Below are 25,355 nucleotides of genomic sequence, written 5' to 3'. Positions count from 1 at the left end.
TGTGTGTCATTAGAGCACTTGGCAGTCCTGTTGTACATACTTACAGTATGGTAGACACTGGGACCCCCACAGTGGTGAAGAGGATATGAACCCCTTCCCCTATGTCAGGAAGGAGACATCCAAGAAGTGGCAGCAAACAGATAAGCTGAAACATGTAATGGTAATTCCTTGCTGTAGAGGAAAAAGCCCAATTCAGTGACCAACTCCTGCTTTAAGATGAGATAGTCAATGAGGAGGTGACATTAAGCCAAAACCTGGAATGAAGTAGAAAATAAGTCATGAAAATAGCCTAGGGAAGAATGGTGAAATAGCAGAACAGTAAGTGCAAAGGCTCTGAGGTACCCTGTGTGCTCAAAGGACAGCAAAAAGGTCAATGTGGCTAGAACAGAGTAGTCTAAAGGGACAGGCGAAGTGACAAGCACAGGGCCACACCATTAAGAACTGGTATTCTGTGTGTGTTGCTTTTCCCCTGGCACAAGACGGGCAGTGTCAGGGGAGAAGATATGATGCAGCACAGAGAGGCCTGCAGGATGCAGTGGTAGACAGGACCAGAGTAGAGCTGGAGGCAGGTTGGGGGCAGCGGGCTGGGCAGAGAGGCATGGGGTACACATCATCTACAAATGTCAGCTCTTTCTCTGAGCACCCCACTAGATACTTACTCTCCCCTCCTTGCCCATCTTACACATGTGGAAACAGAGGCAGAAGAAAAGTCAATCCCTTGCCTGGGGTAACCTGGCTAGGAGATAAGAACCAGGCTTGGAAGCTATCTGGGATGACATGTGTCCTTGCCTTGTAGGGCGAGCCTCAGTACTCCAGCCATTCCAGCAGCAATACCCTGTCCAGCAATGCATCCAGCAGCCACAGCGACGACCGCTGGTTTGACCCTCTGGACCCCTTGGAGCCAGAGCAAGACCCCCTCTCCAAGGGTGGCTCCAGTGACAGTGGTATCGACACCACGCTCTACACCTCCAGCCCCAGCTGCATGTCCCTGGCCAAAGTGCCACGGCCCACCAAGCCACACAAGCCCCCTGGAAGTATCGGTCTTTGTGGTGGCCGAGAGGCTGCTGCAAGGTCCCACCACACAGACAGGAGGCGGGAGGTCTCTCCAACCCCTGCAGTTGCTGGCCAGGGCAAGGGCTACCGGCCAAAGCTGTACTCCTCAGGTGCCAGCACCCCCACAGGCCTGGCTGGGGGCAGCAGAGACCCACAGAGGCAACCCAGGTAAGGCATTTCCCCGAGCCCATGTCTTCCAAAAGTCCCAGCCACCTTCCATATCCTCACAGTCCTGATGGTGAGGTCTCCTTCCCAGAATTGTGCTCACTCTTGGAGGTGCTTACGTTTACTGATGGAATTGGGAGACTCGTGGGCTACCTCCTGCTGCCCATCCAGTAACCGTGCCTGTCTGTCTCTTTCTGATTCTTTTCTTTTTCTGCTGAGACCAGTGGATTTTGTACTTTCTGAGGGCCTGTATCTTTTAGGAGTGTAGTTGTCTTTGCTATGGCTTAAACAAACAGGGTTAACACTCCTGACAGGATATGCAGATAGGGCAAAGCTAGACTGGCACACCGGTCTGGCACAGTGGCTCATGGAGTCCTTAAGACCTTGACACTGTGCAGCTTCCTCCATTCTTCACATACTGCACATTTCTAGTCTCTAGGTGGCCAGCAGGGGCAGGAGCAGGGGGTAGCAAAGGTGGGAGACAGATAACAGAGAAAAGGTTGTCCCCCTTCTATGCAGCAGTCGGGGTCACAGCCCAAGCCAGCCACAAGTTTGGCCTGGCCTTCTAGTCCCATAATGTAAAGCATTGATCCCCAACTCATCCCCGTTGTTTAGTCAATGCAGACTATTTGGCCCCACTTGAAGTTTCTGATGGGGTGGGGGGAGAGGGGGAGACAATAATTTGCCTTGTTTATTTGTACACAGGGCCTCTTGCTTGCTAAGTAAGCCTTCTGTCAGTCTCTTTAGGGTCAAGATGGGGTTTTGCTTAATACTTGGGCCATCAGGGACTGTGCTTCCGTTTGTCTCTGGGACGGGCAGGCACACGCCTCTGAGTCTTGTGAACTTCTATACCTGGGCTGGCTTCAAATGCAATCCCCTGGTCTCTAACTCCCAAGTAGCTAGTGTTCTGTAGTGAGCATTGTGGGCTTGATCCACCTGCTGGGCAAGGATATTTATTTTTTTATACCAGTGCTGCTAGTGCCTAGACCCCCTCCTATAAGGTGAGTGGCCAGAAGGAGGTGAATGGCTTTACCAAGCTACTAGCATAGGCTTGTTTGCGACCTCTCAGAGAAGCAACCCCAACAAGGTTTAGTACACACAGCCGCCCCCACTTGCTAGGCCAACAGCTTCTAACACTTCTTCGTTGGTCCTGGGCAGCACAGCTTCAGGCCCTGGGACTACAACTCCCAGTAGAATCTCAGTGTTCAAATCTGTTTCTGCACAGCAATACCAGCACCAAAAAGGTAAAAGCGGTGATTTCCAGAATGATCCTTGGCGTTTCTGTGTACACCACCCTTTGATAGGGTCTTGTCTACAACTACCTGAAGGATGTGACTGTAATGTGGTCCTCTGATAGCTTTGAAAGGCACCATGGCTGACTGGCTATGTTGTCAGTGCTGGACCCGGGTGTAGTGAACGAAGGAGCTCCTGAAGGCCCTGAGAAGGGCAGAGGAAGAGACAGTGAGGGGGAGGGAGAAGAAGGGAGGTAGGTGGGAAAATGGAGATAGGCAGGAGGAAGGGAGAGACAACTAAGTGAAGTCTCTGCCTCTCCCTAGAAAAATAGTTCTCAATCTGAGCTTGATACTGCTGAACAGCTCCTCTACTCACTGAATTATTCATCCATTCATTTCACTTGTGAATATTTCTTGGAGATCTGTTCCATCCCAGACCTGGAGCTGAGGAGAAATAATAAATTTAAACAAGGCCTCAGCCCTCACCCAGATGACAGCTCGATCATCACTGAGACAAATTCAGAACTGCACCCACCCAGAACGACAGGGATCTGGAGCCAAGAAAGTCTGCAAGAGGGTGGGGTGAGGGGGTACTCTGACTTCAACAGTAGTGGCCCCATTCTGGACATAGGCCTATGCTGGTGATCCTAAGTAATTTTGACATCTGATGTAAAGGCAGTTATGGACGGAGAAGTGGAAGCTGAGGCAGGGGGTGAGTACAAAATTACCCAGTGTCCTCCAGAAGTGGAGAGAACAAATGGGAGGGGAGCCTCCTGCTACAAAAGAGTGCCCTGTGGTTGGGAGCTTTAATTTGCATATAGACAATTGATGCTAATTGCAAATCATTCTTATCTGCTCATTAAAGCTGCTTCCTGAAGTTTTCTCCTAGGCAACGGGGCTTTAGTGTGGAACAGTGTTTCCCAAAATGGGGTGCTAGAGGTGATTTGGGTGGTATGGGGAGGGAAATGTCTGCTCCTAAATGGATATACATTTGGGGGTTTTGTTGTTGTTTTGTTTTTGTTTTTTTGAGGAGGGAAAAGGATTTCTTACCCATCTCCTGACTTTTCACATCCTGCCCTGGTCCTGGTTAAGTGATTGGACCTCTCTAGGCCTCAGCTTCCCTACCTGTGAAATCAAGGATAAATCACATACCTTATGGTGATATAGCCAGGTTAAAATGAGCCAGTTGTGGCTGTGCAACCCTGTAATTCTAGCTACTCCAGACGCTGAGGTCCAAGGCCTTCTTGGTAGTTGGTGCAAATCTGAAAACTAGAGCTTAAACAAAAGAACATGAGAACTCAAGCAGTAGAGCACTGGTTTAGCAAACTCAGGGCCTGAATACAGTCTCTAGTACTGCCACCCTGAACAATAAATACGTTTAAGAGAATAATTGAGCCCTTAGAGCAGTGTATAACAGTTGCTTTCAAGACGGAAGACCCACTATAATTGAGTAAGGATTTGAAAAAAAGAAAGAAAGGGAAAGAGAGAGAGAGAGGGAGAACATGGCAGATTCAGACTAACGTCTCCCTAGGTCATACCTGTACCCCAGGTACATCTATGCCTGCTGTTCACATCAACCCATACCTTGCTGTGGCAGCGCTAGGCACTGTGTTCTCTGGACACAGCTGGTATGGCAGCCTGTGCCCACCCTCTCAGCACATCAGGGTCAGGTACCTTGGAGTACCTGTTACTTATGTTCAAGGGGCTGATGACCACTGCTGTGCACCAGACCAAGTAGACCTAGAGAGACATTAAGCAAATCATGACCAAAGTCTGTGAGTAAATTGTACTAGGAGACAGCCTCCATGGAAGCAGGGCAGGCAGGGAACATTGTAAGAGGTCATTCAGATTGTCGTGGTGTCCAGAGCCCAGTTCCAGCTAATACCAGGGGGTCTGGGTGTTATGGAGGCATTTGGGCTTACAACTTGATGTGTTTTTTAGAGGATCACTTGGCCAGGTATGGTAGCACATATCTGTAACCTCAGCACTTAGGAGGCTGAGACAAGAGGATGGATATAATCCCAGGCTCCCCTGACTCAAGTGGGAAGGGAAAAAGTCACTGGACCTCCGTTTGGGAAATGGGCTATTCAGGAGAGGAAAGTGATGGCAAACTTCAAAGGCTGCCGGGAAAAGAGATACCCACACAGAGAACCCTACCTTCTCCCTTCCCTGGCTCCAGCCCCTGCTGTGTAGCAGTTTGTGCCCATCCATGATTTCAGTGACTTCACAGACACTCCCCCCAGACGCTCGTCATGGGAGCTTGGCGGCCAGGCCCACTGCCAGGCGCCAGTGCCTTCTGCGGGCACCACTGAGGACTGAGCCATCTCGGGCGGATAGCCACCTGGCCCCACCCTGCCCTGAGGCAGCACACGCCAGAGCCTTCTGGTTTTCAGAGCAATCTGTCAAAGCTATACAGAGCAAAGCAAGCAGAGAGTCCGCTCCACGTGGAGCTGACGCAGCTGGGCGTTCCCTCAGGCAGGAAGCACATGGCTTCGCTTCCCGGGGCTGAGCCAGCAGTCTTCGGAATTTCGTCTGGGCACAACTCTGAAAGGTAATCCGGGAGCCCTGGGGTCCATGGGGCCTCCCTGACAGTACTAGTTAGGAGGCTGGGGTCACACAGGCCTACGCAGCCAGTTTGGGAACAGGAAACTAGAATTCAGGCCGTTTGAAGGAGAAAGCAGTGGGGTAAAAGGACAGTGCAAAGGTCCTGAGGTAGAAATGTTTCTGCATGTTTGAGCGATAGTGTCTTGTGTGGCTGGAGCAGAGGAGGTATCACAGATAGAGTGAGGCCTGTGGCACGGCTCTGGCTTTGTCCCTGTGAGCCAGAGCCCCAGAGTCTGGTGTAATTCATGTGTTCACACCGCCCCTTTTGCTGTGGTGAAAAGTCCGAGAGGATGATGAAGGCTGTTTCAATGGCCCTGGCAGGTGACCCTAGTTAGAGGTGCCAAAGTGTCAGACATGGCTCCATTTTAAGTCTTTATCCTTTGTTTCCACATCCTTGAAGACCTGTCATTTCTGCTCCTCAGGTCACAAGGTGTGGCCCTTTCTGGATCCTACCCCGAAGCCTGCCAATTCTAGCCCCATCCTGAGACTGTGCCAACTGGAGCCCAGAGCAAATGTCAGGGAGAAAAGCAAGCAAGACTGGTGCAAGCGTGGTGTAGCCGCTACAGCCCATGAGGGATGTAGAGATGGGGGTGGGATTGTGGTTCAAAGCCAGCCTGGAAATAAAAGTTCACAAAAGTCAGGCTGAGAGTTAGGCCTAGTGGTAGAGTGCCTGCACCAAGACCTGGGTTCTATTCCTTGGTACCACATACCAGAAGTGGTACTGTGGCTCAGGTGGTAGAGTGCTAGCCTTGAGAAAGCCCAAGGACAGTGCTCAGACCCTGAGTTCAAGCCCAAGGACTGGCCAAAAAAAAAAAAAAGTTCACAAAAGTCCTTTTCTCTTTCTTCCCTCATCATTTTCAGTGAGAGGGGAACCACAAGTAGGAGGATCACAGCTCATCCCTTCCTGAGCATAAAAAAAAAAAAAAAAAAAATCCAAGACCAGGCTGGGAGTGCAGCCTAGTGGTAGAGTGCCTGCCTAACCTGCACAAAGCCCTGGGTTCAATTCCTCAGTACCACATACATAGAAAAACCCAGAAGTGGTGCTGTGGCTCAAGTGGTAGAGTGCTAGCTTTGAGAAACCCTAAGGACAGTGCCTAGGCCCTGAGTTCAAGCCCCAGGACTAGTAGCAGCAGCAGCAGTAGTAGTAGTAGTAGTAGTAGTAGTAGTAGTAGTAGTAATAATAATAATAACAACCAGGACCAAAAGATCTGGAAGCCTGGCTCTAGTAGAGGATTTGCCTATCAAGAGTAAGGTATGAGTTCAGTCCCAAGTACCATCAAAAAAAAAAAAAAAAGACTGATCTGGAATTAAACCAGGTGTCTGCCACATAGTGCATGGTGGCTGAGCTGGGCTGTGGAGACAACTGGTAATACTTCCTGTGTCCAGGCTGAATCTTGAATGACCAGCATGTCTTCAAGGCTCAGCTTCCCATGTGTGGAATGAGCCAATCATCAGAACCATGGCCTGAGGTTGGAAAGATAGATTGTGATGGTGAATTTAAAGAGCTTGGAGCAGGGCCGGAGACAGCTGGATTCAGAAATAGCAGCTGCTGCTGTTTTATTGGCTTGTATTATATATTTTATCTTTACCATGACTGGTTGAGAACAGAGGTTTGCATCCTTGCTCAGTTCCTTCCAGCTGTGTCACTAGAGGCAAATTCTTTAAGTCTCTGGGCCTCCACTTCCCCTCTTGAAATATGATAGTGGTAGTTTCTGCTTTAGTTCTTAGCACTCAGAGTGAGGAGGTACCTGGGAGGTGCTGAAAACAAGGCTTGGCTGTGTCATTGCTGCCTTACTTTGCCTTGGTGCAACTGTTGCCCATCCTGGGTCTCCATCAGACCCATTCAAAGCCCCTAGCCCTATACAAGCCACAGTGTACACATACACAGTGGTGGGGCCTCTCCCTCCTGCCTCTGATATCCAGCCCTTACATAAGCCACTCTTTTCTTCTAGATTTGCTTCTTTAAGATATAGAACCTGATCACGTGGCCTATGGTTGACTACCCCTATTGTACCCCCGTCCTGTCTGAGCCCCCAGCTAGGCTTCAAGCCCTGAGCTCCAGCTAGGAGAACAAGGACAGCACCCTCGGCTGAGCATTTAATAGCATGCTTTATATGGCAGGTGCTGTTGCTGGCTTGTTTCTCAAAGGAGGAAACCAAGGCTCCCTAAGGATGAGGGACTAGACCCCCCGAAAAATAGTATGCCAGTTGGAGCTGGGCTTGAGACCTGGCTAAGCAGACATCAGAGTCCATGTCCTTATCCACCTTGCCATTAGTCGACACTGAGGCCCAGGGAGATCCCACAGATGCATGAAGGAACATTCTCACTGTTCATTGCAGATGGGGTTGACACCTGGCATCTGCTATGGCCCTCGTGGTCCATGGGGTGTGAGAGAGAGCACCCCTTGGGGCTCAGGATGGCCCTTGTGTCCTTGGAAATGGCTGTCAGGTCCCTGCTTTGCTAGAGGAGACAAAAGGTGGTCATAACAATGTGTGTAGCCACAAGAAGCAAAACCCCAGCTCAACTAGAGAAAGTGTATTTCTTATTTCTACTTTACTTTTGATCAGTAAATGAAAATTGTGTTATGCTGAGACCCTGTCTCTGGATGCCTGTTAAGATTTTCATCTTCATGCTGTTTGGGGATTTTTGTTTTAGGTGTGGATGCCTTCATATTTATACTATTTGAGGTGTGTTGAGCTTCATAGAGAGTAGATTAACATGAGGGTTTCTTTTGGGGGGTTGTTTGGTAGGTTAACTAGATTGAAGACGTCGTTAGTGTTTATTTCTCCAGCTATTTCTTCTGCCCCTTGTTCTCCTTTCCTAGTAAAACTCCCGTTTGAGTCTTGGTATGCCCTGATGCTATCCCAAAGGTGTAGTGCTCTGGAAGAACTGCCACATCCATCAAATTAGGAGGGGTTGGGCAGGCAGTCCTAGGCCAAAATGCCTTGAGTTTCCTCTGCTCTTACCCACAAAGCAGTCGGTCTTCATGCCTCCAGTGTACAGCAGTCCATGTGAGTGAGAGCTCAAGGCTCTGAGTTCAACCTCCAGTCCTGGACACACACCACACATGCCCAAAAAATCAAATATCTGTGTCTCTCTCATAAGTGAAATTTCTTTTCCTTTTTCTTTGCAGTGACATGGGCTCCAGGACTGGCTACCCTGCTCAGGTTTACAAAACAGCCAGCGCAGAGACTACTCGGGCCTCTCAGCTGGCCCAGTCCAGCCCCTTCCAGCTGTCCACCTCTGTCCCCAAGTCCTTCTTCTCCAAACAGCCTGTGCGTAACAAGCATCCAACTGGGTGGAAGAGAACGGATGAGCCCCCACCACGGCCACTCCCTTTTACTGACCCCAAAAAGTAAGTGCCTGTGTGCAGTGTAGCCCTCAGAGTCTCTAATACAATAGGATGGTCATGCCTAACTCTGACTGTGAAGGTCCACAAACTGAGGATACAGCTGTGAGCAAGAAGAACAAAGACCCCCACCTCTGGGGAGCCAGCCTTGGGTTGAGGTGACAGGAAGCAAAGTTAGAGTACCTGGTGAGTGGATGAGGAAATTCAGGCAGCCAAGCACTGGTGGCTCACACCTGTGAGCCTTTCAGGAAGCTGAGATCTGAGGACTGTGGTTTGAAAAAGCCAGCTTGGGCAGGAAAGTCCATGAGACTATCAACAAAAAAGCAAGAAATGGAGCTGTGGCTCAAGTGATGGAACACTAGACCAAAAAAAAGCTCAGAGACAGCATCCAAGGCCAACACCAAGAAAAGAAAAAGGAAAGAAAAGACATTCAAGGCAGAGGAAGGAAGCACACATGCAAAGACCCTGAGACGGGTGCTCGTACCACCTGTGGATGGAGATCTGTGTGGCTTCAGCTTGTGGATAGGGAGGATGATGGGATGTGAGGTGAGAGTAGCAACGGGGACTGATTGCAGAGGCTCTTGGGAGCTGCATTTAAGGGCTTGACATCTGCTCTAAGCGCCACTGAGCCACTAGATGGTGTGGAATGGGTGGGACATGGCCTGAATTGTATACTTGCAGTGTCCCCACCGCCACACACAGAGCAGCCTACAAAGAGCCCTAAAGAGCTGCTGTCTGGATTGGGGGGTTGGGGGGCCTAAACCTGGGATGATGTTTGAATCCAGCACACAGGCCTTTCTGACAGAATGGTATAGTAAGAGAGAAATGAAGGACAGATATTCAGCTGAGCTGAGGGGCACAGGCATGGGCATGGGGGTAGGGGCTGTGGAAATGCTAGACAGAGAGCAAAGGAAGAGAGGCTTAGAGCTTAGCAGAGAGGAACTGAGGTATGAACAGAGGGGAGCCAGGAAAGGAGGCTGACTTGGCACTGCCAGCAAAAGGAGCCCAGAGTGGAAGCTGTAAGAGGCCGGGAGGTTGGATTGGACAAGACTGAGAACTGAGAGCAGGATCAAGCCTTGAAGGTCGCCTGAGGTGTTTTGCTACAGAGCAAAGAGAGAGGGTTCCGCTGCTAGGGGAGGACTGGAGTGTGGCTCAGTGGTGGCGTGCTTGCCCAGCATTCACAAGAACCCTGGGTTCCATCTCCAACACTACAAAAACAAGAGAGAAAGGAAAGGGGAAAAAGGGGGGAGTGGTTTTCACTTAGAGAATATGATCTCACATTTATTGAGCTCTTACCCCATTCCAGGCCCAGTTCTAAGATCTCTGTGAATTATTCCAGCTCTGGGGACTTAATTCTTTCCCCATTTTACAGATGAGGCAGCTGAGGCCCAGGGTCACACAACTGGCAGCCCAGGCAGCCAAGCCCAAGGCTCCTGTGCTGTGGATAGGACCCTGCCTTCCTAGCATCTTCATGAGCTGAATGGCTCAAACTTGTGATGACAGCTTAGAGAGGGAGTGCTGTCAGGAGACATCCAGACCTCTGGAGGTTTGGGCAGGCAAGCTGTGTTCACACTGACAGCCCAGGTCATGTGCCTTTTTCACAGCCAAAGGGAATTCTGAAAACGTGATTATGGTCATCCACTCCCTGCTTCCAGCCTTCATCAGCTCCCCTTTCCTCCACCCCAGCACTTAGCACCCTGTCTGCTAGCCAGACTGCTCCACTTGCTTTGAAAGCCCAAGCAACCCCACAGGAAGGATCTTGCTCTTACCCCTGTTTCCAGACCAATAAATAGGTCCAGATAGACTTGCCTTGACCAGGGTCAGGGGGTTGTGGCCCGGACTCCAGTGACCAGTACTGGCTCCAGGCTCCCTTCTGGTTCTGAGACCTCTCCTTGAACCCCAGTTCACCCTGTACTGCAGGATATCCCACATACCCAGCAGCTCCTCCCAGCAGTCTTCTCAAGACAATCTTGTCTGCTGCCTGGGTTGCGGCCTAGGCTGAATGTGCTTGCCAGCCTCGTTGGCAGAAGCCCCAGCTCAGCCAGGCCCATCCGTGCTAATTAGCTTAATTAATGGGGCCTGAGGGAGCTACCCCAGTTGGAGGCCAAAGCTCCCAGTCATCTGGGATCCAGCTCAGTCACATCTGACCTGCTCTGCCTTCCACTAATGCCCAGCCTTCTTCCTACATTTTTTCTTTACTGTTCCACAACATGGCAGAACCCAGACTTAGACAACATGGGCAAATGAGCAACTATGCACAGAGCTGCTGAACAGAAACTTGAGGATTTTTTAAAACCGTGTATTTATGCCATGCACACATGGTGGTTCACACCTGTCATCCTACCTGGGAGGCTGAGATCTGAGGACCAAGGTTCAAAGCGAGCCGGGCACAAAAGTGCCTGAGACTCTTATTTCCAGTGAACCTCTGGAAAATGGGAAGTGGAGCTTGGCTCAAGAGTAGGGCAGTAACCTTGAGCTGAAGAGCTCAGGGACTCCATCCAGGCCCAGGAGTAGGGTGGTAGCCTTGAGCTGAAGAGCGCAGGGACAGCACCCAGACCAAGTTCAAGCCCCATGACCCACAAAAAAAGAATCATGTATTTATGTTTTGAAAGATAAAACACACAAGGTAGGGGGAGCCAGGAGAGTAGCCTAGTGGGAGAGTGCTTGCCTAGCATGCACAAAACCTAGGTTTGATTCCAGGGTACCAAATACACAGAAAAAGCCGGAAGTGGCACTGTGGCTCAAGTGGCAGAGCACTATCTTTGGGCAGAAAGTGTGTCCAAGGACAGTGCCCAGACCCTGAGTTCAAGCCACGGGACTGACAAGCAAAAAAAAAAAACAAAACAAAAACAAAAACCTCACAAGGTAGAAACTAAAATAGTAGGATTTGCATTAACAACAAGAAAAATAAGCCCCAGACCCTAGCCATGCTACCCACAAGTGCCATTATTTCTTTCCTTCATCACCTTTCCAGACTGTGCCAAACATAACCAAACACATATGATCATGTGTGCCCCTTGCTCCCCCCCCTTTTTTTTTTGTTTGTCATGGGGCTTGAACTCTGGGCCTGGGCTCTGTCCCTGAGCTGTTCTACCCCTTGTGCCTCCTCCCTACTTCTCATTTTCTAGTGGTTAATTGGAGATAAGAGTCTCACAGCAGGCGTGGCGGGGTGGCTCAGGCCTGTAATCCTACTACAAGGAGGCTGAGATCTGAGGATCAAGGTTCAAAGCCAGCCTGGGCACAAAAGGACCTGAGACTCCAATTAACCTCTACAAAATGGAGGCTTGGCTTGAGGGTAGTGCCCTGGCTGGCTTTGAACCTCAATCTTCGATCTCAGCGTCCTGAGTAGCTAGGATTACAGGTATGAGCCACCGCACACAGCTTCCCCTTTTTTATATATCAAGAAAATCACTTCCTGCATGCATACTTCAACCTCCCCCCTCCCCCCCTCCCCGCTTGCTCTTTGCTCTTTACTGCACGGACAGTGACTTCATTCTTTTTAATGACTATGGAAGAAGCCCTGTACACATACCTCCCATCAGGTCGCCAGGGCAACTGGAGAAACAAGAGGTCTGGAGACTAAGGAAAAGAACAGACCTCATGTAAACCCAGTTTGTTTGCAGTGCTGCAGTGCTAGGGGTCCCAGCACGTCACACGTGCCACGCAAGCACTCTATCACCAAGCTCACCTCAGATCTAGTGCACTGGAAGAACATAGGGGAGAAAGTAGTTACAGGACTGTGTGACTAAACCAGGTGGAAAGGGAGCAACAGGAGGTGGAATAATCAGGGGAGGTCCCTGAGGAGGTAATGTTTTAACTCAGTCCAGGGCTGAGAAGTTGCCAGCCACAAGCCATGGCCAGAAGGTCACTCCAGACAACCACCAGTGCAAAGGTTCTGAGGCACAAATGTGCTTGTTGTGTTTCAAGAACGATGGAAGGGCAGAGAAGGGACTAAGGACTTCATGGGATGTGAAGAAGTTTTTAAAAAGCAACTCTTCTACCTGTCCACTCTTGCTGAGTCTGCTAAAAAAAAAACTCCTCTGTAGGAAGCTAAACTGAGTAGGTTTTGTTTTCTAAAAATGATTTGACATTGTATATAACTGCTTTTTTGTTTGTTTTTCATGAGGTATACCTGGGGAGAGCCTCCTCCTCTGTGTGTGTGTCTCTGTCTGTGTGTCTCTGTCTCTCTGTCTGTCTGTCTGTCTGTTGGGCACTCTCCCTGAGTTTTTTTTTTTTTTTTTCCAGTCATGAGGCTTGAACTCTGGGCCTGGGTGCTGTCCCTGAGCTATTCAGCTCAAGGCTACCACCCTACCCCCTGGAGCCACAGCCCCACTTCAGGTTTTCTGGTGGTTAATTGGAGATAAGAGTCTCACGGTTGGGGCCGGGAGTTTGGCCTCGTGGTAGAGTGCTTGCCTAGCATGCACAAAGGCCCGGGTTCGATTCTTTGGTACCACATACATACAAAAAAAAAAGCCGAATGGTGCTGAGGCTCAAGTGGTAGAGCTCTAGCCTTGAGAAAGTCCAAGGGCAGTGCTCAGGCCCTGAGCTCAAGCCCAGGACTGGCAAAAAAAAAAAAAAAAGTCTCACGGTCTTTAGTGTCAGGCTTTGAATCTCAGTCTTCAGATCTCAGCCTCCTGAGTAGCTAGGATTGCACGAGTGAGCCACTGCGCCCAGTTCTTCCTGAGCTTTTTCACTCAAGACTAGCACTCTACCACTTTCAGCTTCAGCCCCACTTAGGATTTTCTGGTAGTTAACTAGAGATAAAGAGCCTCACAGACTTTGCTGCCGGGGCTGGGTTTAAACTATAATCCTCAGATCTCAGCCTCCTAAGTAGCTAGGGTGTCAGGCGTGTGCTCCTAGCACCTAGCGGCCTCTTCCTCCTGAGCATCCTGTATCAGCCATGTCTCCAGAGGTTGTTTTTGCTGGGCCACAGTGGGCTTTGCCTTTCTATGCTGGGGGTTGGGGACGCCTGTCTTGGCTGCACAGATAGGAGAAGGGATCATGTAGGTCTTTGTGAGGAAGACACAGCCAGTGCTGTTGAAGTTCTCAGCAGAGCTTTTTGTCCTCTCTCAGGAGGAAAGCTGCCCTGCACCTCTCTGCAGGGACATGTTAAGGCCAGGCCTGCTACCTCTCCAGGCAGTGGGGCTTTGCTCAAGGAATTCTGGGAATTGCCAAATTCAAAGAAGAAGGTGAGGAGGCCTCTTCTGCTTCCTCAGAGAAAGTGTGTGCATTGTTGCCCTTTCTATCTCTTGCGTGCACATCATTCTCTGTCTCTTTATCTGTCTCTCTCCCCATCTCCCTCCCTCCCTCTCTCCTTCTCTCCCTCTCTCCTTCCTTCTCTCCCCCCCCCTCTCTCCCCTTATTGCCCAGAGAATATTCTTCTCTAACAGAGGCACCCCGCCCTCTGCCTGCAGTTCTGACCTAGGGAGGAATACGACCTAACAGAAAACAACCTGCTGCCTCTCTTTGTTAAAATCCCAAGGCAGGCTGCTGGGAGAGAGAAAGGAAATGCAGACTTCAAAACCTTCCAGAGCCCAAGACATCTTATTTCTTCTCTGGGCTCAAAGACTCTTTCTTCCTAGATTTTACAGAATGACGAAGGTCAGGTGCCAGCCTTTTTCAAAACTAGTTCCCATTGTTATAAGACATGATTAGGATAAAATGAGTTCAGTTTGGAAGGATATTAGATGGAATGTGATGGTCTCATTTTTTTTCCACTTCCTAATATGACTGCTGCTTCCTGAAGAGAATCACTGCTCTCCATTTCTTCCAGAAATCTTTTTCTACATACAGGAGCATGTTTTTTTTTAATCAGCCGTGATCATGTTCCATGTACCAAATATAGTTTTTTCATTCCATCTGGGATATAAATATGGTCATCAAAGCTAGGCATGGTAGTACATGCTTGTAATCCCAGCCCTGGGAAGGCTGAGCCAAGAGTCTGTCCTGGGCTATATAGGAAAACCCTACCTCAAAAAAATTAATAAAATAATAAAAATAAAGCATGAATCAGGCACCAGTGACTCATAATCCAAGCTACTCAGGAGGCTGAGATTTGAGGAAGCCAGCCAGGACAGGAAAGTTCATGAGACTTATCTCTAATTAATCACAGAAAAAGCTGAAAGTAGAGCTGTGGCTCAAGTGATAGGGCACTAGCCTTGAGCAAAAGAAGCTCAGAGACAGCACCTAGGCCCAGAGTTCAAGCCCTAGGACCCACACAATTAAGTGTGAATGTGACAGTCAAGCTTTACAGTGGCATTTGTGGGTTCTGCAGCCCTGTGTCCTTCACTAACAATCTATGTGACTTGGACAAGTGGCTTAACTCCTCTGTACCTGAAATCGGAGACAAATAGTGCTTAGCACATGCGGCTATAGTCCAGATCAAAGAGGTTCATCTTGGTCTGGAAGCAGAGACAATTTCAGGCCATAGTAGCTGCTGGCAGGAAGAGGGCCAGTGCAATCCCCATGCACCTCAGTGTGTCTCTCTTCTGCTTAGTGGAGCTGATGGTTTCTAACAAGTAGCTGAGGGGGCCTGGTAAGGCCCTGCCCCTGCCATTGTTTCTCCCAAGGATGACATGGACCTCAAACCACCCTGGCCAGGAAACAAGCTAGGTTCCCAGGACATTGCTATGAACCAGACAGGGACTGTAGACTGGGCCACCAAAGACACCCTGTCCTGGGTATCTGTAGGCCAGGTGCTTGGTGGTAGCTCCCACATACCAGAGGCAGAAATGAGCTTCAGACCCAGGCCCAGCTGTGGCTTGGTGACCATTAGACCACTAGGTATTCCAGAAGGTCCAGTGGGGAGAGCACAGTGGGTTGGCTCTGCTGGAATAGAAGGTCCAGCAGAAAAGCTGAGGTAGAGCTGGGCACTGGTGGCTCACACCTGTAATCCTAGCTATTCAGAAGACTGAGATCTGAGGTTCATGGTTCAAAGTCAGCAGGAAAAGCCATGAGACCTTTATCGCCAATGAACCACCAGAAAATTGGAAATATAGCTATGGATCAAAGTGGTAGAGCAGGGCTGGGAACGTGGCTTAGTGGTAGAGTGCTTGCCTAACATACATGAAGCCCTGGTTTTGATTCCTCAGTACCACATAAACAGAAAAAGCTAGAAGTGGTGCTATGGCTCATATGGGAGAGTGCTGACCTTGAGCAAAAGAAGCTTAGAGACAGTGCCCAGACTCTGAGTTCAAGCCCCATGCCTGGCCAAAAAAGGAAAAATCCAGGCTGGTAGCTATGTGCCATTAGGCCTCTGCTCAAGGGCTATATGCCTAGTAAGAAATCCCTGTGTTTTGTGAGCTTGGTTACCATGTGTGGCAAGTTAGGAAAGCAAAGCTATTATTCGTCCCAGAGCACCCAGGCCACAGGTCTGCCTGCAACCCAGGCCTGCCTAATAGTGCTCAGCCTGGGACCCCGTCCTGTAATGGAATCCCCAGCCTCACTCCTCACTCCCAGCAAAGGCCTTTTCCTACCCTCTGGAGGATCAGCCAGGGATTCTTCAGCCTGCCTTCCTCCCAGTGCCCGTCCCTGGACCCTGTTTTATTCAGGCCATTTCCCTCCCTCACTTACGGGTTCCCCCTGCTTGTTGGCTCAGTGTGAAGCCCTCTGGATGTGGGCATGGTGAGCCTGCCGTAGTCCAATCCCCCCAGAACAGCATGGCCAGAGGAGGTACCCACAGCACACTCAGTGGCTTTTGAAATAGAAGAGGCATGGGCAGTTGAAGGCAGTGGCTCGAAGCCTCCTCACCTTGGCATTGTCACTCTAGGCAGGTAGACACCAACACAAAAAATGTCTTCGGGCAGCCACGGTTGAGGGCATCCCTGCGAGATCTGAGGTCTCCACGAAAGAACTACAAGTCCACCATTGAGGATGACCTAAAGAAACTCATCATCATGGACAACCTGGGGCCAGAGCAAGAGCGGGACGCAGGGGTAAGTGGCCTGTGGCCAGCTGGCCAGGGGCAGGGAAGGCAGTGTCCCCACAGTTACCCAAGCCTCTCTTGGCCTGTCCACTGGTGAGGAACAGTACCTGAGTAGAGCTATCCTGGGCAGGCTCTGCAGAGCCCAAGAAGGAAATGGTTCCTCAAGAACAGGGAAGGCTAGAACAGCAGGCACCAAGTGCCTTCGCTGTCTCTTCTTTCAGCTCTTTCCCCTGCCTCCTTGTACTGGTTGACCTTGCTCTCAGTCAGGTGCTCTCTGTGTGGGGACCAAGACAGACCTTAGCTGTGTATAGTGGTATATGCTTGTAATCCCAGCACTCAGGAGGCTAAGGCAGGAGAATCCCAAACTACAGGCCAATCTGGGCTGTATAGCAAGAACCTAACTCAAGCAGGGATGGTGGGAGGGGAGGGAAGGTAGCCCAGTCTCCCCCAGAATATTGCTCCACCAGCCCAAGGCACTAGAAGCAGAAGATACACTGACATCAGTGGTGCCCACCAGAGCCCTTGACTCTCCTGGATCTGGTCCCCTGGAGGGACTTCTGGCCCTTGCCTGACCTCTGATCCTTGCCAGGAGCTAGAGAGTAGCATTGGCCTGTGTAAACCCAAGGGGCCTCCAAGGAAAAACAGGGCAGAAGTGGGTGCTAGGTGAGTAAGATGAAGCCCCATGAGCCCAGCTGTGCCATCCCCTCATCTTACCCCTGTCTTGGCAGCAGTCCCCCCAGAAGGGCCTACAGCGGACCCTGTCAGATGAGAGTCTATGCAGTGGGCGTCGGGAGCCCAGTTTTGCCAGCCCTTCCAGCCTGGAGCCAGGCCTGCCCAGTGATGTGCTCTTCACCAGCACCTGCTCCTTCCCCTCCAGCACACTGCCTGCCCGCCGCCAGCACCAGCACCCTCACCCGCCTGGCGGAGGGGGCCCCAGCACCATCCCAGAGAAGAAATGTGAGCCTGGTACCTGGGGCTGGGGGGCAGGGCAGCCCCACCTGGAGATCATTTGAGGGCCAAAGCTGGGTACACTCAGCCTCAGAAGGCCGGTTGGTTGGGCCACATTTCAGGGGATAGGGGATTATGACTTACCCACCCCTTTATTGATCTAGCAAATAGTTTGTGAGCATGCCCATGAGCAGAGCACTGGCACACAACCCTCTCAAAAAGCTGGCAGTGCCTTCAGGCCACTCTCCTCCCCTGCCCACATCCCAGGGGCTCTCAACCAAGAGGCAACATGTGTGCAAGTGTACACTGTTTCTTGGGCAACTGTTAGGTCCTCACATGCCTACTTGATTGGAGTGACAAGTGACTCTGATGCAATATGGGGTGCTGTTTGGCTTTTGGGGGTATTAGGTGTAGTGCACCACAGCTACATATGTTACTCCCTAAAATTCAGACACACCTTCAGTTTAGATATGCTCTTTCCCAAGGGTCTTGGCTAAAGAGTCCATCACCATGGCAGCTAGATGGAGTCCCTGTATCTCTGTACCCCATGGGAGATGGAATAAAGGAGAGGCTGGGGTTCTCTCCCTCATTTGCCCTTTCTGAGCCACATGGGCCTCCTTAATCTTCAAGCCAAGTATGGTGGCACATGCCTGTAATCCTAGCTCTTGGGAGGCTAAGTTCCAGGCCAGCCGGGCTACATACTTGCAAAAACTACACTTCAGGGCCAGGAGTTTGGCCTAGTGGTAGAGTGCTTGCCTAGCATGCACAAAGATCCAGGATCAATTCCTTGGTACCACATATATAGAAAAGGCTGGAAGTGGTGCCGTGGCTCAAGTGGTAGAGCTCTAGCCTTGAGAAAGCCCATGGACAGTGCTCAGGCCCTGAGTTCAAGCCCCAGAACTGGTAAAAAAAAAAAAAAAAAAAAAAAAACCCTCAAGGATTTCGTGTCTGTTTCATATACTTGGCTGTTTTTCCCTCAGCCTCCCCTGGCTCCCCCATCACCTGCTTCAAACCCTTCACTCAGTGATCACCTCCTCAGTGAGGCCTCCATGCACTCTACAGACCCTCAACATGGAAGCACTTGGCCCTGTGAGGAAGGTTTCTACCAAGTGGGGTTTTTTGCGTTCGACCCTCCCACATCACGCTCCCTGTCTGCTCATCCCCCATCCAGCTGCCATCTCCACCTCGGAGCTCTCACTAGCGGATGGGCGAGAGCGGCCACTTCGGCGCCTTGACCCCGGAATGATGCCGCTGCCCGACACAGCTGCGGGCCTTGAATGGTCCAGCCTGGTAAATGCAGCAAAGGCCTATGAAGGTAGGTGCCCTCCTACCAGCCTTGCCAGAGGATTGATGGAGAGCCTGTGGCTTTGCGGAGGAAGATACATCCATGTTCCACACTTAGGCCATGTAGAAATTGAGGCAGACACTTTTGGGCTAATAGATGACCGGCTCCCTCTAGCCCATCACTCTGCCATTTTCAAGAGCGTTACTCTTTTTTTCCTTGATGGCTGCTAGGCTCTGGCCATTACACTCCACTTCAGCCCTCAGGAGAGATAGACACCTACCTTCTCTATAAGAGAATTTCCCATGGGCTGGGAAGTGCTTGCCTAGGGTGCATAAAACACTGAGTTCCATTCCTCAGTACCACATAAACAGAAAACACTGGAAGTGGTACTGTGACTTAAGTGGTAGAGTGCTAACCTTGAGCAAAAGAAGCTCAAGGACAGTGCCCAGGCCCTGAGTTCAAGCCCCAGGACTGGCCAGGAAAAAATAAAATAAAATACTTCCCACTGCCTTCCACTAATGCACTCATTTCCCCTTAGGCTGAGCTTCTCCCATGTCCATCCTAAGCTGTAGGGCGGGCATTGGGAGAATGAGGTCCTGTGTCCAGCTAAAATGGAGGAACCCTGGCTTCCATCCCCACTACTGCAAGGTGGGGGCGTGGGGAAGAAATTGGAGAATAGAGATTGGATAAAAAGAGAAAGAGGGGCCAGGGGCTTGGTCTAGTGGTAGAGTGCTTGACTAGCATACATGAAGACCCGGATTTGATTCCCTAGTACCACATACATAGAAAAAGCTGTGGCTCAAGTGGTAGAGCACTAGCCTTGAGAAATCCAGAGAACACTGCTCAGGCGCTCAGTTCATGCCTCAGGATTGGAAAAAAGAGAGAGAGGGAAGGCATCATGAGGACAGCTGCCACTTGCCTAGCAAGGACATTGTCCTAGGTGCCATCTCCAGCACTGTAGATCAAGGGAAACTGGAATCACACACCCACACCCACAGTGGTGATCCTTGCTACTAAGGAAGCTGGGATGTGAGGTTTTAAGGTTTGAAGCCAGCCAAAGCAGAAGAGTCCATAAGATTCTTCATAAGATTCTTATATCCAATTAACTAGCAAAAAAAGCTATACTGGAAGTATGATTCAAGTGGTAGAACACCAGCCCTGAGTTAAAAAAAAACTAGGCAGAATGTAAGGCCTTGAGTTAAAACCTCCATATTAGCACAAAACAAAAATGCTGGGTGCTGGTACCTAATTCCTGTAATCCTAACTACTCAGTCGGCTAGGATCTGAGAATTGCAGTTCAGAGCCAGCAAGAGCAGACAAATCTTCAAGACTCCTGTCTCCAATTAACCAGCAAACAGCCAAAAGTAGAAGTATAACTCAAATGGTAGAACACCAGCCTTGAGTAAAAAAGTCAAGTGAGAGCTAGAGGCCCAGAGTCCAAGGCCTAGTTTTGGCACCAAAAAAAATAAATTAATAAGGTGGTGGAAGGGAGTTTTGTAGGGAAAATGCTGGGGACCCCTTCCATCACACCCGCAAGGACTCAGCCACCCCCCATCTTCTGTCTTTCCGACAGTGCAAAGAGCTGTCTCACTTTTCTCTCTAAACGACCCAGCCCTGAGCCCGGACATCCCGCCTGCACACAGTCCTGTCCACAGCCACTTGAGCCTGGATCGGGGATCTTCCACCCCCAGGACCACCCCTACTATGAGGTGAGTTTCCCTGGACATATCCAGGACTGGGCCACCCAGGCCCCGAATGGCATCAGATGTGTACAATAAAAGAGGGACACAGTACAGGTGATGGGGGATACTGCAGGACACCCTCTACTGCCTGGTGAGAGTTTTCTTTACCTAACAGGCTGGGATAGTCATGCTGGGCCCATCGTATACTAGAACCAGCAAGGACCAAAACAGTCTGTGCCCTGCCCTGGACAGCAGCCCCTTCCATTGGCATGCTTGTGTGAAAACTCCATACCAAGGGAGAGTCCCCAGACAGCATGGACCCCTCTCCCCACCATGCTTCTCACATTCTCCCTGCTACGACTCTTGCATAGGCTGCTTGACCTCATCTGCAACATGTGGTGGCTGAGGTCAAGTCCTGTCCCTGGGGAGGAGAGAGGGACAGTCATTTCTCTGGGTCATCTTGTACAGAGCTCTTCATATTTACTTCATTTCTTTCTGGCTCAGCTAGAATTGTGTACTTGTTCACACAGGCTACACCACATGGGGCAGGGCTTGTGAGTATGTGTGACAATCAGAGCATACTGCAGGGTGGGCAAGAAAAGCCTTTTCTTTTCTTTTTTTTTTTTTTTTTTTTTTTTGCCAGTCCTGGGCTTGAGCTCAGGGCCTGAGCACTGTCCTTGGACTTTCTCAAGGCTAGAGCTCTACCACTTGAGCCTCAGCACCACTTCCATTTTTTTTGTATGTATGTGGTACCAAGGAATCGAACCTGGGTCTTCGAGCATGCTAGGCAAGCACTTTAACCACTAGGCCAAACTCCCGGCCCTTTTTTTTTTTTAATTTTATTTTTTTGCCAGTCTTGGGGCTTGAACTCAGGGCTGGAACACTGTCTTTGGGCTTTCTCAAGGATAGTGCTCTACCACTAGAGCCACAGCACCACTTCCAGCTTTTTTTTTTTCTTTGTATGTGGTACCGAGGAATCAAACCCAGATTTTGGTGTATGCTAGGCCACACTCCCGGCCCCAGGACAAGCCGTTTCTGAGGGTCATTTCAGCTCTTGTTTTTCTGTCTCACATTCTGGCCTTCAAGCTCAGCCCACTGGGGAAATGTGCTCTGCGGACACAGGCTGAGTATGGGGCTTGCTGGACCTGTGGCCGCTCAGGCTCACTCTGCGATCCCTCTGCCTCTGCCCAGGGACTAACTCTCTGCATTCTACCTCCCAGTGTAGCTCCCTGAGGCCAGGACTGGGGAGTGAGGTGCAGAAGAGCCCAGGCATCTCACTGCTGCACCAGAACAGCCCCCTCCCAGTACCATCCCCTCAGACTCCACCTGAGGAGGGGCATTCATACCCACAAATCCAGGCAGGGGGTTCTAGCTTCAGATGCCACCCCCATCCACATATGTGGGGACTATGTCCCTTGTCATAGCCTAAATTTCTTCCTCTATCCCAAGGCAACCTCATAGCAACCCAAAGTCCAAAGAGGGTGGTCCTTGCTGGACTCGTGGACTCTGACACAGTGCTACTATGGCTAGTCCTGTCCACAGCACCCCTTTTGTCCAGTTGTCTGCTGCGTGTCTCCTGTGCTTAGAATGGGGCTTGGCCTGCAGATGCTCAATAGACAGTGGAGGACTCAGAGAAGAGGTACTCCTGACAGTCCAAACCTACCAAAATACACCACAGATGGCCTGGCTGAAAAGCTCAGCCCTGGGATGGCTGCCCTGGCTTCACCAGGGCAGAGCCTTTCTCATCCTCCTTAGATTCCAGCAAGGCAGGGACTCACCAGAGCCTCAGAGATAAGAAGGCCTGTATCCAGAGTCCCTCACAGCTGTGGGCTGAGCCCTCCCTGGGAGCCAGCAAGCCTCAGCTTGCCTTGTTGTCTGTCTTTGCAGTGAGGAGCCACCCCTGGATCTGACTGGCAAGGTGTACCAGCTGGAAGTGATGCTAAAGCAACTGCATACAGACCTCCAGAAGGTGAGGCCTCCCCTGCACATGCCTCTGCCAGACTTCCCAGACTCGAGAGCAGCACCTGTCTCTGCCCTGTTCTTGTGTTCCCCATGCAGTTAGTAGTTAAGAGTGAAAAATGCCCATACCCAAAGCAAGGAAGCACACAAAGAAACTCAGACATTGTTGGGGAACTAAATCATTGGCCCAGTCTTCAGAGGAACAATTGCATAGTGTCTGTCAAAAACAATCCTGTGGGAGTTTAGCCTAGTGGTAGAGTGCTTGCCTAGCCTGCAGGAAGACCCAGGTTCGATTCCTCGGTACCAAATACATAGAAAAAAGCCAGAAGTGGTGCTGAGGCTCAAATGGTAGATCTCTAGCCTTGATAAAGTCCAAGGACAGTGCCCAGACTCTGAGCCAGGACTGGCAAAACAAACAAACAAAAACATAATCCTAAACTGGGTGCTGGTAGCTCACACCTTTAATCCCAAGGGTCTTGATTTGAAACCAGCCCAGGCATAAAAGACCATGAGACTCTTATCTCTAATGAATCTCCAAAAAAAGTCAGAAGTGGATCTGTAACTTAAGTGATAGAGTGCTAGCCTTGAGCATAAAAGCTCGAGGGGCCGGGAGTTTGGCCTAGTGGTTAAAGTGTTTGCCTAGCATGCACGAAGACCCGGGTTCAATTCCTTGGTACCACATACATACAGAAAAGCCGGAAGTGGTGCTGAGGCTCAAGTGGTAGAGTGCTAGCCTTGAGAAAGTCCAAGGACAGTGCTCAGGCCCTGAGCCCAAGCCCAGGACTGGCAAAAAAAATAAATAAATAAAAGCTCAAGAACAACCCCTAAACCCTTAGTTCGGTCCCAGAACTGGCACCAAAAAAAAAAAAAACCCTTACAGGCCAGCCTGGACCACTACATACATAGTGAAACTCTGCCTCCAAAAAAAAGAAAAAAATCTACATCAGTCTGTGTTGTAAGACTTGTGCGTACTGTATGTAGAGGACCTCGGCCCCTTCTGCATGACCCATGTCAGAACTGAGGGATGAGTCCCATGAAGTGACTTGGTCACTCAACTGTGGAAGCAGAACTGAATCCAGAGAGCCCTTGGCTCTCCCAGGCCCAGCCTGAGGAGGGCTATCCAGCCAGTGTGTCTGATGCCACCCTCCTACTGTCACAGGAGAAGCAGGACAAGGTGGTACTGCAGTCAGAGGTGGCCAGCCTGCGGCAGAACAACCAGCGGCTACAGGAGGAGTCACAGGCCGCCAGTGAGCAGCTTCGCAAGTTTGCTGAGCTCTTCAACAGGGAAAAGGAACTGTGAGACACAAGAAGAGGTCCTGCACCCTCATCCAGCCATGGTGCCTCCCCTGCAGACTGGCCCTGGACTCTGGGCTCCTCTCTCCTTCTCTGGGCTCCTGGTTGCAGGTGGGAGGGGTCACCCAGCCAAAGAGTCCTGGCACCTGCTGGCACACAGCCCCTCCCACAGGGACTTGGAAACTAGGGCTGGCAGAAGCCAGCTCTGTTCCTGTCTCAGGGCCCTCTGAGCTGTCCCCCATCCCCCTGTAGGCCAGCAGTCCTCTTCCTTGTCCTCGGACCCAGCTGCTGAGCTGTTGGAAGGCAGGAGGGATAAGGGAAGCTCCCTGCATGAGAAACTCAGTGGGACACCAAATGAGCCCCCTGGCTCCCCACACTCCAGCGAGGTCACAGCCCAGGGCTCCTTCGTCCCCAGTGTGCTCACTCCCAACAGCATGGACACCATCATCGTCCCCCTGACCCTTTCTCACAGCAGCCAGGAGCACTTTCATAGACTTTAAATTATTTCCCTGGGGCCTCCAGATAGAGAGGAGACCCTGGTATCCAGAATCTACGGAGAGAAAACCTCCTTTCCATACAATCAGGACTGCTTCTCCGATCTCTTCCTTATCATTATCAGCTCCTCCCGCCGGAGGCTGCAGTGCCTGGGCTGGGCCGCAAGCCCCTTTTCTCCTGCCCACACTCAGCCCTGACCACCTTCGGGCTCAAAGGGCACCCACGGAGCCTTGGGCATCTCCTGTCTGCTATCATTTTCCTTTGCAAGGCTCCAGGCCAGTCTTGCAGCCCCCAGCGGGCACCACCCAGACATACTCACTGTGCTCCCCTGGGGAGCACTTACAGTGCAACCCCCCAGAGACACGCTCGTTCTCAAAAGGCAATAAGGGGCAGCTCGGTGTGGTACTACGCTGTTCACCCAGGAAACATGAGCTTCTTTTTTTTTCCTTCTTTAAAAAAAAAACAAAAACACAAAAAAAGGCAAAAAAATATATTATATATATATATTTATTTTTTCATGTAGAGTTGTGCCAGAGTTGTGGCCAAGTGTGGATGGCCCGTCTGTGGACTCCCCCCGACCTCACACTGAGGACTGAAGCATGGACCACCCCCACCCCCAGGTGGGGAGCAGAGGGAGGCTCAGGAGAACCTCAGGGTGGGCTGTACCGGGCTCTCCGTTCTGGAAAGCACCAGGCAGGGAAGAGTTGGTAGCACATGGGTTGGGCCCAGAACCAACGCCAGGAAACCAGGCCCAAATCTGGAAACCAGGCCTTCATCTGAGGAAGAGCCTCTTGAGACTTTCACCCCAAGACAGAGAAGCAGGGCAGGGCCAGAGGAGAGGGTACCTTGGTCTCTCCATGATTGGCCAGAGAGGCAGTGTCTAGAGCAAAACCTCAGTCCCGGCATTGCTAGCGGTGGTAGGAGACCAAGCAGCGAGCTGCCCAGCCATCCTCAGCCACGGCCAACTACTGTGACGTCTACTCCCCTCTCCCCAAAGACCTCCCTCACTCGGTCTCCTCCCCTTTCCTCAGACAAACCTGGAGCCTTTTGCTTTCTCTCTTTCTAGATGTTTCCTCATCTTCAGATCATTCTAATCATTTGGGGGACGTAATCATGTACATTGACAAGTGTAAATTATGATTTTTTGTTATGTTTTATGTTTTTTAAGTTTCTGCAAAACCAATTATTTAATTTGAGGTTGGTATTATATCCATTGGCTGGAGATAGGATTTTTTTTATGTTGATTTGTTCCATTTGGATTTGTTTTTTAATTCACTGTCTTTTTTCTTTTCTTTTCCATCTCTGTCTTGAGATTTTTCTGGCATGTTTCTGGAGGTTTCAAAGGAAAATAAATGTTTCATAGAAA

At 50.5% G+C, this 25,355-nt stretch overlaps 1 protein-coding gene across 4 annotated transcripts in view; it reads left to right on the top strand.

Moving 5' to 3' along the window:
* Positions 1-25,355, top strand: part of Sipa1l3 (signal induced proliferation associated 1 like 3) — a 157,512-nt gene extending 132,157 nt beyond the window's left edge. For 2 of the 4 annotated variants that reach the window (XM_090322146.1, XM_090322145.1), the window contains exons 15-22: positions 797-1,221; positions 8,188-8,409; positions 16,172-16,337; positions 17,056-17,284; positions 18,447-18,590; positions 20,134-20,269; positions 22,130-22,211; positions 23,361-25,355. In XM_090322146.1, coding sequence (XP_090178272.1) covers positions 797-1,221; positions 8,188-8,409; positions 16,172-16,337; positions 17,056-17,284; positions 18,447-18,590; positions 20,134-20,269; positions 22,130-22,211; positions 23,361-23,501 — 1,545 coding nt within the window. In that variant the 3' untranslated portion in view covers positions 23,502-25,355. The remainder of the gene's footprint in view (positions 1-796; positions 1,222-8,187; positions 8,410-16,171; positions 16,338-17,055; positions 17,285-18,446; positions 18,591-20,133; positions 20,270-22,129; positions 22,212-23,360) is intronic. The other 2 variants (XM_090322147.1, XM_090322148.1) reach the window with 2 other exon arrangements.

Source organism: Megascapheus bottae, chromosome 31 (assembly GCF_031878675.1).
Source record: "Megascapheus bottae isolate mThoBot1 chromosome 31, mThoBot2.hap1, whole genome shotgun sequence".
Taxonomy (NCBI): domain Eukaryota; kingdom Metazoa; phylum Chordata; class Mammalia; order Rodentia; family Geomyidae; genus Megascapheus; species Megascapheus bottae.
The sequence above is the reverse complement of the archived record's forward strand: the minus strand, read 5'-3'. Positions and strand labels throughout refer to the sequence as shown.